Source organism: Anomaloglossus baeobatrachus, chromosome 3, assembly GCF_048569485.1.
Source record: "Anomaloglossus baeobatrachus isolate aAnoBae1 chromosome 3, aAnoBae1.hap1, whole genome shotgun sequence".
In the NCBI taxonomy this organism is placed as follows: domain Eukaryota; kingdom Metazoa; phylum Chordata; class Amphibia; order Anura; family Aromobatidae; genus Anomaloglossus; species Anomaloglossus baeobatrachus.
Window position 1 is genome coordinate 298,166,234 of NC_134355.1, and position 11,853 is coordinate 298,178,086.

General features: G+C 46.0%; 1 protein-coding gene across 1 annotated transcript in view; it reads right to left on the reverse strand.

Moving 5' to 3' along the window:
* NKAIN2 (sodium/potassium transporting ATPase interacting 2) overlaps positions 1-6,605 on the reverse strand; it is a 1,481,925-nt gene extending 1,475,320 nt beyond the window's left edge. The window contains exon 1 of the mRNA XM_075339944.1: positions 6,225-6,605. Within this exon, the coding sequence (XP_075196059.1) occupies positions 6,225-6,278 (54 nt within the window). The 5' untranslated portion in view covers positions 6,279-6,605. The remainder of the gene's footprint in view (positions 1-6,224) is intronic.
* Positions 6,606-11,853: the final 5,248 nt, after the last annotated feature.

The window sequence follows — 11,853 nt, forward strand, 5'->3', positions numbered from 1 at the left end:
GTGACTTCCTTTCCTTTGGCACAATAGGTCAGAAGAGAGATTTGACGGGCTCTGAAAAGTCCAAAATTGTGAGATGTCTTGCAGAATGATGCAGCAGTCGTGAAATTGCCAAACTTTTGAAGTGTGATCACCGAACAATCAAGCATTTCATGGCAAATAGTCAACAGGGTCGCAAGAAGCATGTTGGGCAAAAAAGGCACAAAATAACTGTCCATGAATTGAGGAAAATCAAGCGTGAAGCTGCCAAGATGCCATTTGCCACCAGTTTGGCCATATTTAAGAGCTGCAACGTTACTGGACTATCAAAAAGCACAAGGTGTGCCATACTCAGGGACATGGCCAAAGTAAGGAAGGCTGAAAAACGACCACCTATGAACAAGAAACATAATATAAAACGTCAAGACTGGGCCAAGAAATATCTTAAGACTGATTTTACAAAGGTTTTATCGACTGACTAAATGAGAGTGACTCTTGATGGGCAAGATGGATGGGCCAGAGGCTGGATCAGTAAAGGGCAGAGAGTTCCACTCCAACTCAGACGCCAGCAAGGTGGAGGTGGGGTACTGGTATGGGCTGGTATCATCAAAGATGAACTTGTGGGACCTTTTTGGGTTGAGGATGGAGTGAAGGTCAACTCCCAGACCTACTGCCAGTTTCTGGAAGACAACTTCTTCAAGCAGTGGTACAGGAAGAAGTCTGTATCATTCAAGAAAAACATGATTTTCATGCAAGACAATGCTCCATCACATGCATCCAACTACTCCACAGCGTGGCTGGCCAGTAATGGTCTAAAAAATGAATAAATAAAAACATGGCCCCTTTGTTCACTTGATCTGAACCCCATAGAGAACCTGCGGTCCCTAATAAAATGTGAGATCTACAGGGAGGGAAAACAGTACACATCTCGGAACAGTGTCTGGGAGCTTGTGGTGGCTGCTGCACGCAATGTTGATCATAAAAAGATCATGCAACTGACAGAATCTATGGATGGTAGGCTGTTGAGTGTCATCATAAAGAAAGGTGGCTATATTGGTCACTAATATATTTGGGTTTTGTTTTTGCATGTCAGAAATGTTTATTTCTAAATTTTGTGCAGTTATATTAGTTTATCTGGTGAAAATTAGTAAGTGAGATGGGAATATATTTGGTTTTTATTAAGTTGCCTAATCATTCTGCACAGTAATAGTTACCTGCACAAACAGATATCCTCCTAAGATAGCCAAATCTAAAGAAACCCCACTCCAACTTTGAAAAATATTAAGCTTTGATATTTATGAGTCTTTTGGGTTGATTGAGAACATAGTTGTTTATCAATAATAAAAAAAAATCCTCTAAAATACAACTTGCCTAATAATTCTGCCCACGGTGTATATAAAACAGTAAGCGGTTCCACACATAAGTCACCTGAGGAAAGATTGGGTCACTTCTTTTAATTTCTTTGTAGCTTTTAAAGCCTGAAGTGGTTAAAAAGAAACTTAAAAACACTGAACATATGCACAGCAAGTGGTTTTTACGTTGCAGTTCATATGTTCATTCTTTTTATCATTTTTAAGTGCTATTTCAGGTGGCTTTCAGGCCGAATATGCCTGGGAAAAATGAGTGCACAAAACCTTACTGAGGATTTAAACCACTCAGAAAATAAACGGCTAAATATTGTTTGGTATAATTCTCTTGAGGTTAGAATTTTTATACCAATTGTGGAGCGGTAGTGCTAATTTTAATGAAGATTTGGGCGGCAACATCCACAGTCAGGTAGAAAATGTGTACTAATAAATTTGTGGAATGTGCAAAGATATATTTGTATAAACTAGTGATGTGTCGGTCGCGAACGATCCGACACAAAGATCCGGCTCCCTGCTGTGAACGACAGGAGCCAAATCACCAAAGTGAGCCACTAAAATTGCTAAACGGCTCTTTTCGCCTCTGAAACCACGCCCACCCATGGTTAAACCCCGCCCACTCTGCGATCTAATTGGTCCCTTGTAAGTGGGCAGGGTTTAGTCATGGGTGGGCATCACTAATCTTAAATATGTGTTCACCTGGGGTGAATACATATTTAATAAGGAGCCGAGAACGATCCGAATGAGCCGGCTCTTTTTGGTGAGCGGAGCCGTGGGAACCGGATCACCAAAAAGAGCCGGACTGCCCATCACTAGTATGAACGCTGCCGTCTGATGTCAGTATCCCATATAGCCTCATTGGGCCTAGACCATGTCCCCAAATTGGATTATCTGCATCCTTTTCTGTGCTCACTACCTTATTCTCATTCTGTACCCATTAATATAAAGTCTCAAGCTATGGGGTGATTTGTAAGAGCTTGTCTATGTATATATTCAATATAAATGTATATACGTACACAATTACATAAGTATATACACAAATATATATATATATATATATATATATACACACCGTATATCTCAAAGCAAGTCAGTTTTGTATGCTTTAGGAGTAATCAATGAGATATGATTTTAAGAGTTCTTCTATTAAGGTTACAGAGCAGTTTAGAACATAAAAAAGGACGTACACAGAAATTAAGTAGTAATCTGTGGTGGAGTGGTGGCAGTGGGGGTTAGGACTGTGGAAAGCTTTGTGGGTCAAAATGATTTCATTTGAATTTTAAGCAGAACGGGCAACTGATGCACTGATTGGCACAGAGTGGAAGACTAAGGTGGGCTTTACACACTGCGACATCGCTAACAATTGATGGTGATGTTGAGTGGGATAGCACCCGCCCCCGTCGCACATGCGATATGTGGTGATTGCTGCCGTAGCGAACATTATCGCTATGGCAGCTTCACACGCACATACCTGGTCGGCGACATCGCTGTGACTGCCAAAGAATCCCTCCTTCAAGGGGGAGGTGTGTTCGGCATCACAGCAACGTTACCGCAACGTCACTAAGCGGCCAGCCAATAGAAGCGGAGGGGCGGAGATGAGTGGGATGTAACATCCCGTCCACCTTCTTCCTTCCGCATTGCCGGTGGACGCAGGTAAGGAGATGTTTGTCGTTCCTGCGGTTTCATACACAGCGATGTGTGGTGCTGCAAGAACAACAATCAACATAGTATCTACAGCAGTAATGACATTATGGAAATGAACGGCATGACACAGATCAGTGATTTTTTACGCTTTTGCATTCGTTCATCGTCGCACCTAGGATTTACACATTGCGAAGTCACTACCGGCGCCGGATGTGCGTCATTAACGACGTGACCCCGTCGATATATCAGTAGCGATGTTGCAACGTGTAAAGCCCACCTACATAGAAGCCTTTATGCAGCATTCAAAATAGATTAGGATTGATTCAAATTAATTTGTCAGCAAGTTTTTGCTATGCAGTTTGAGCGCACAATGATGCAGGGCAGAGATCCTGATTCTGGTGATCTGCCACTTACTGAGCTGTGTTTGTTGTTTCAATAAAATCAATGCTTTATCAGCAGGAGATTATCACTACAGGACAACTAGCCTCGTGCCTCCTTATCCAACAACACCCCAACACTTGTTAGCAGTTCTCTATCACTATACAATGTATACAGGAAACTGTGGTGTGGGCAGGATTTTACACAGCTCAATATCTGAGCTCTGCTATATCTGAAGCATAAAAAACCTGTGATTCTATCATAACTACTGCACCCAATATACATCGGTTGAATCGAGGTCTCTGTCCTTACATTTTGGCACTGGCAGATTACATAGTAAAAACCTGCTGACCGATTCCTTTTGACGACAGGGGGAAGTTTAGCGATGGAATTGGGTTTGTAATCAATCATTGTAATCAAGGTGAGAATAAATCAAAAAGAGTTTGGGCTGTTTTTACATTGAGTAAAGGGTTTGTTTCTGGATTTTTTTTGTTTTGAGGCTCAGGTGAGAAGAGCAAGTGATTCAATATATGGAGACAATGATCTGTTTAGGAGTCATTGTGGTAGCACACACCGAAATGGGAATGTAAACCCATAAATAACATATAGTATATAGATATTGTTGCACATAATGTAACTTTGCTACATCTACAAATAACAAAGCTGTAAAAAATGGCATTAATGTCACACATTTACAAAAATGAAATATGCACAAATTCCAGTAATGAGGTTATTAAATACATTTTGACATATTAACCCTTTCTGTGTTCTTTATCAAACACGATGCTGAAGGAGCTCCTTTCTTCACAACACACTCTCCATAATAAGGAAGAAATGAAAACTTAAGGCGACATTCGTCTGTACTGATACATTATAGATTTGCTGCCAACTAGTGGTCTCTTTTGGGAATGTAGAAACTTCATAGAAACTACTTTTTGTGACATTTTTAATCACAATCGCTTTAATGTATTGATGATTGTTACTGACTCCAAATAAATTTGGTCTGAAATATTTTTTTTTATCCTCACAAACACAAAAATCAAACGTCTATGGCATCCTGCCCTTTCCAGTCATTTACGCTGTGCATGGTATCCAAAGAGAAAACTCCTTTGTAAGCGGAGAATTGTTTCAGAGAACCATAATTCATTTGAAGACTGTTTTTCTATGAAAATGTAAAGTATTGACTACTTATGTCTAATAATAAAAAAATGCTTTTAAACCTGTGTGAGCGCAATACTGCAAACAAAGGACATTGGCACACGTCCCAGCGTATTCTGCCCAATGAAAGTCTGCTCCTTTTGGACTGTAAATGAATTAATCACGCCAATTTAACGAAGGCTTGCATGATAAACATGTAGAGATGGTGAAAAGAAATTACGGAGAGCGTATAATAAGGTCACGGTGAAATTTCCACCCTACTGCTTATTTCAGATGGTTACAATGAAGAACACTGACTGCACACATCTAATGATACAAGAGAGCACATAGCTGTGAGTGACATAGTATTACTCCATACTGACCAGACGGCACTTTTTACTGCCCTGATCATATGATATATAGACAAATACCCCTTACATAGTCACATAGGTTGAAAATAGACCTAGGTCGAATTAGTTCAACCTTCCTCCACTAATTATACATTTTGTCCCTAAGTCACTTATAACCAACCCCTTTGGCCTTCTCTTTTAGTGTGATAACTTAAGAATAGTGATGAACGAGCATGGGCACTACTATGCTCGGGCACTACTTGGTACTCGTAATACGAGCCATCAAGTAAAACTGCTTGAGTTCCCCATTGACTTCCAATATACTTGGTACACGAGTCGCGCCCATCTGAGTGTCTGACTGCTCATTACAAGTGCTCGGTCATCACTACTTAAGAAAATTCACTAATATTTACAAGTTTGTGCAGATGTTTTATATCCACCAATCAACAGCCACTAGAAATTAGGTAATATAACTATGCATTAAACTTAACACTGCACCAAGTGCTGTCATTATATTTGGTATACGAGTCGCGCCCATCTGAGTGACCAACTGCTCGTTACGAGTGCTCGGTCATCGCTACTTAAGAAAATTCACTAATGTTTACAAGTTTGTGCAGATGTTTTATATCCACCTATCCACAGCCACTAGAAATTAGGTAATATAACTATGCATTAAACTTAACACTGCATCAAGTGCTGTCATTATACTTGGTACATGAGTCGCACCCATCCGAGTGACCAACTGCTCGTTACGAGTGCTCGGTCATCACTACTTAAGAAAATTCACTAATATTTACAAGTTTGTGCAGATGTTTTATATCCACCAATCAACAGCCACTAGAAATTAGGTAACATAACTATGCATTAAACTGAACGCTGCACCAAGTGCTGTCATTATACATAGAATAATATTACAGGATATCATAAAACATGGCTTCATCACAAAGCATGGGAACACAGCTTCTCCACATCTGCTCTGTGCCATTCATTCTCTTCTAACCAGGAGCAAGGCTCATTCATCTCTATGCAAATCAGCGAACACCTCTGCTCCCCCATAGGTTACCCTTGATCTGCCAGTTTAGCCTGCACCACTGGGTGACAGCTTCCAAGGGCTGGTGCCACCCTCCTCACTGCTTCCAAAATTCCACTTCTATTAACTGTGACTCTCCTAGTGTCTGGAGGATTAACTATTTCTTGTCTGATTGTGGAAGTAGATGAGGGATAGAGGAAAGGTGATTCAATTACATCAATGACAGCCAAAGTGTTTAAGAACCCATATCTCTCTAAACAACCCGGTAAATGCACATAAGTATAGACACAACTAAAATGCCACTTGTCACAGTGCAGATGTGAGCAGATAACCAGTGTCACTTACCAGTTGCATCCCACAGATAAACATCAGTGTGCACCTGCCGCTGCAAAAACCCATGATTTCCAAAATCCTGACGTCCAATACTCCTTTAGCAGTAGCCTCCCGGAGAAGTCAAACAGCAAGTGTCTTCTGCTGGTCTCTGGGCAAGGACAGGCATTAGGACCTAGGAGGTCACCTGCAGACACAGCATACCTTTACTGGTAGCAGGAGGATCAGTCAGGGGCTTGGCTGCTGGTCTCTCCAGCTGCTCACATATCCCAGGGCTGGAGGCAGCTCACAGAAGAAGCAGCAGCCTGGCAACATGTCATCCCCTGCATGCTGCAAGCAAGGAGAGAGCTCCTGAGCCTGTATCACAAGCAGCAGAGGAGGGATGCTCCATCTACACAAGGGGAAGGAGGAGGTGTGAGGAGAGGAGGAGGAGGGCTACAGGGGGGAATCCTCTCAATCTCCTTACCACCTCTTTCTCCTCCTTGTCTTGGTTGTATAGTCATCTGATAGACAGGTCACCCTATGCCATTCACACATCTGCTATAGAGATCCACAAAGAGCTTTTCACAGGCTTCCGCACACAGGAATATTATCACAAGGGAAACTTTGTGGAACAGGAGTTATTTTGTAATTACAGATATATCATACAATAAATGCAATCTGTAAAGAGAAGGAATTCAGCAGTGCGCTGCAGGACATGTGGACATAAGACAACGTGCTCTATTCTTATGGGAAAAATACTGTTTGCAGCTAGTGAAGAGCATGCATTATGCTCAGGTGCTCGGTACTCATAAGGTAGGATGCTCAGATGGCTCAACTCGTATACCAAGTACAAGGCAATGCGAAACTCAAGCATTTTACCGGAAGTTCTTCTGGAAAATTACTCAAGCTCCCCATTGCCTTCCATTATACTTAGTACACGAGTAGAGCCCATCCGAGCATCCGACTGCTTGTTACTAATGATGGGTGAGTACGCTCAGCACTGCTCGGTACTCGATCGAGTATCTTAGTGCTATGTTGATTATTGCAGGTACTCAGATGTGTCGTTCATTAAAGGGAACCTGTCATCAGAAATTTGGCTTTCAACCTAAATGTTTCCCCCTCTGCAGCTCGTGGGCTGCATTCTAGTAAGGTTTCTATACTTTTTGTGCCCCCTTTTAAACCAAAATAAATACTTTATAAAACTGTACCTTTCGGTTTGAAAATCTTGTAAATTCTCCATGGGGGCGGGCAGTCTGGTGTCCGTTGCTGTATCTTACGCCGTCCCCCATGCTCCAAATCATCCCTCAGGACGCCGCCCACTGTGCCCGAGGTCCCGTGCACGCCGGGACACCTAGTGACGTGGTCGCAGGCACGAGAGTATGGGCGGCGCTGTGATTGCATCGCAAGTGCCCGCCCATACGCTCGTGCCTGCCCTTTTCCCACTGCCTCCAGCGTTCTGCGCCGGCCCGACGTCACCTCCTTCCCATCATCGTACCCTGCAGCAGGAAATAGATAAGAGGAGTGGAGCAGGCCACTACAGGAGAAGCGGAGGATCTGAGCAACATACAGAGGGGAGAGCATGCCCACGAGAGTATGGGCGGACACTTGCGATGCAATCACAGCGCCGCCCATACTCTCGTGCTTGCGACCACGTCACCAGGTGTCCTGGCATGCACAGGACCTCGGGCGCAGTGGGCGGCGTCCTGAGGGATGATTTGGAGCATGGGGGACGGCGTAAGATACAGCAACGGACGCCACACGGCCCGCCCCCATGGATAATTTACAAGATTTTTAAACCGAAAGGTACAGTTTTATAAAGTATTTATTTTGGTTTAAAAGGGGGCACAAAAAGTATAGAAACCTTACTAGAATGCAGCCCACGAGCTGCAGAGGGGGAAACATTTAGGTTGAAAGCCAAATTTCTGATGACAGGTTCCCTTTAAACATCAAACACAACGCACAGGCTCACTTCACTGAATGATGGGAGCCGGCATCCCTGTGACAGCCACTTGCAGTTTCTCTCACTCATCATTACGAGGACCAAGCACTGTATTGCTCATCCATCACTTCTTGTTACGAGCACCGAGCACCGAGCTCGCTCATCACTTTTTGCACCTACTTTCATAGTTAATTTAGAAAATTTTATAGCTGTTCTCTATGCATTATCAGAATATCACCCACTTCCAGTGGTGTAACCAGAGTGCGATGGGCTCTAATACCATTATTTTTACCATACCCCTTTCCCCCACATATTGCTCAGTTGTATGGCCCCCTGTAGCGTTCTAAATCCTATAAAGACATACAATTTTCTCCCCCACCCCATTCTAATGTCCCCCATCCTGATATATATGTTCCCCATCCTGGTATATATGTCCCCATCCTGGTATGCATGGTCCCCCTCCTGGTATACATGGTATATATGGTCCCCATCCTGGTATAGTTGTTCCTCATCCTGGTATATATTTCCCCCATCCTGGTATATACTGTATGTCCTCCATCCTGATAGATATGTCCCCATCCTGAGGCCATCCTGGTATATATGTCCTCATCTTGGGCCCATCCTGATAAAAATGTAATTCATCCTGGGCACATCATGTTTTACATGGTACCCATCCTGGTATACATGTCACCATACTACTATATATGTCCCCCATCCTTGTACTTATGGTCTGCATCATGGGCCCATCCTGGTATATTTGTCTTCATCCTAGAATATAGGTCCCACATCCTAGTACATATACGTCCCCTGTATTGGTATATATGTCATCCATCCTTCAATATATGTTCCCCTTCTAGGAATATATATCATCATCCTGGGCCCATCCTCTTATGCATGTCCTCATCCTGGGCCCCGAGGGCACGGGTGACGAAAGAAGCGGCGTGAAGGACGGGAGCAGGCCGGACCCCTCAGCTGGGCAGGCCTGTTCCTGGGGAACATAGGGGCGTGGGTCTCCGCTTACCTGATCCTCAGACGCCATCTCCACTTTGCGCACCCGGAAGGCTGCAGCCAGGCCCTTCATTTCCGACGTCCACTTTGCCAGCATGAAGTGTGCTTGGGCCTGGATCCTCCGGCACATCCTCTCAGTCAGCTCCTCTATCCAGTCCGCGGTTCCAGGAAAGTGACTTTCAGGGCACCGCCTACCAGGCTGCTGTGACATCATGCCGCATTGGTGTCCAGAAATGGATTTTTGCAGAGTCCTGGCATCCCTGTACATTATCAGCTCTGGTCACATGCCACTCTCTCACCTTCCCCCTTGGTTTGTCAACAGCAATCTCCGGCTATGTTCACAGGAAGGTGGGCGAAGCTTCAGAGTCGCGCTCTTTTCGAGGATGAAGATGGTAAGGTTGTCCTTTTTGGCGCCAAAATGGCGGGCAAGATGGCGGCGGTCCGAAAAATTGCAGTGTTTCACGGGTCAACAGTCCAGGAAAGGCGCACTTCACCGAGGTTACTGGATGGGGTAAGTATCCTGTTTGTGACGCCAAGTTTTGTTGCGAGCAGGGGACAGACCACGGCAGGGGGCTGCTCGAGACGCTCAGATCCAGGGTCATGGCGGTGGCTCTAGGGGAAGCCGGACCTGGGCCTGAGCACCTGTCCGTCACCCGCAAGTGAAAAAGGGGATTTGTATATAGGGAAGGTTTTTCAGTGACGCCACCCGTGGGGTGTGGTGATTTTGGTGGCACCGCAGCTGCCGCTGGGGGTGAAGCCCGGGATCAATGAAGTGGGGCAGCTGGGTGTTATTCCCTCCACGGGTAGGGGAGGTGTTGTCCCGCGGCACCGTTACAGGGGAAATCGTGCTGCGGAGCGCAAACTGCTGGGTTAGACCAGATGGTATTGGTGTACTCACAGTTCCTGAATAAATGCACACAGAGTCCAGATGGTAAACCAAATTGCCAGTGACCAGTGACCTGCGGCGGGTGTGTTCGGGTCCCACACCCTGGTACAGCAAGCAGGGGTCCCTTCCTCCGGCACTTAGTGTTTGTGTCCTTGTTGCTGACTACTCCGCATGAAACGGGGAAGTCCACTCCTGGTGATAGTATGTGTTGGGAGCTGTAGCCCGCGAGAACTGACCCGTGGTTGTTTTCAGGGATGATCGAAAACAAACTGTAAAAATCGGGGTTTATACCGAACACCGGGTGTTCAGGTTCCGGACCCGAACATGGACTTTAACCTGTATGTCTGGTTCCTGTTCAGGCTCGGTCACCCGGATAATAAATTATTTTATACATCAAATTCTTACACCAGTTCTGCATCTCATCAATATAAATTTCCATATGGTTTAATCCATATGCACACCCAGTGGTGTCATTTTTATATGATGGTGGGGATTATTTACAGGGGATAATAGTTCATGATGCCACCTGTGGTACTCGGCCACTTATAGCCGACGCTGCGGGATGGGACTGTCGCGGGCGGAGGAGAGGACGCTGCGCTCACCCACTTCTCGGGTCCGGCTACTGCTGCTGCTGCTCGGTGGTGGCTCGAGCGGTGCTCCTTGCCCGTGAGTGAAAGGGGGGTTGGTGTGTGGTTTGGGGATATATTGTCCGTGACGCCACCCACGGTTGTGGTGAAGTTGTGACACCACCGCTGCTCTGGACGGGGATCCCGGGAGCGATGACAGGGAGCAGCTTGGATGTTGGTTCTCCCCTCCGTGGGTAAGGGGGGTTCGTTGTCCCGGGGCCCGAGTGAGGGTTAGGGATGACAGGCGGGTTACGGGGCCTGGTGAGGTGCAGGGTCACGGGGGCAGCGCTGTGCCGCACGGCACGGTGGTACTCACTCAGCCAGTAATTTACACGGAGTCTCTGGTCAAACAAACGGCTGGATGGACGGGTCCCACAGTCGGCTGCGGTGTTTTTCCCCTGACCCCAGGTTGGTAGTGTAAGTCTTTTCCTTCACCTTCGTGTACGCTCCTCCTGTGCTCCGGTTTCCAGCTGGCTCCCCGGTTCGGTACCGGTGGGCCACCGCCCAGCCTTGGCTACCTACGGTTCCACCAAGACAGTCTTCCCAGCTCCCACAGACGGCCACTACCGTCTGCCTCACTGACTACACGAGGGACCTAGGCTCCAACCTAGGCCCCAGTCTGCGTCTGCCTCTCTGCAAACCTCCTCTCTCTTCCTCTGCCTGGACTTGTCTGAGCTGGTTTTTGCCTCAGGCCAGCTAGACTCCTGGGTGGGCGTCTCCATCTGCCTGACTCCGCCCACCTGGTGTGTCTGTCTGAACCTGAGGGAAGAAATCAGGTCTCACTGGGGATGTCTGCTGTGAACTGCTGGGGGTGGGTGTGTGTGTGTGTTGTTACCTGTGGCCCCTGGCTTGTCCAGGGCGCCACATTCCCCCTTAGTAAAATGCAGACCGTCCGCAGGCTGCCCGTCCATCACCGGTTTTATTTTTCACGAACTGAAAAAGAATAAAACGTTTATAAACATTTTCACACATGCATTTTTTTTTTTTTCATACAACTTCCCTTACGGGAGGCATATCACTTCAACCGTTGCAACAACAATACACTTTTAATAATAACAGTGGAATGGGTCCTTTAGTCACCCACCAAAACAACCTGGCCCTGATGCTGCCCCTAAGAAGTGGGCAGCACCCCTTGACACCAATCCAGGAACGGGACCAGATTTGTTAACGGGCCGGGTACTTCGCTGCCGTTGTGGCCGGGCC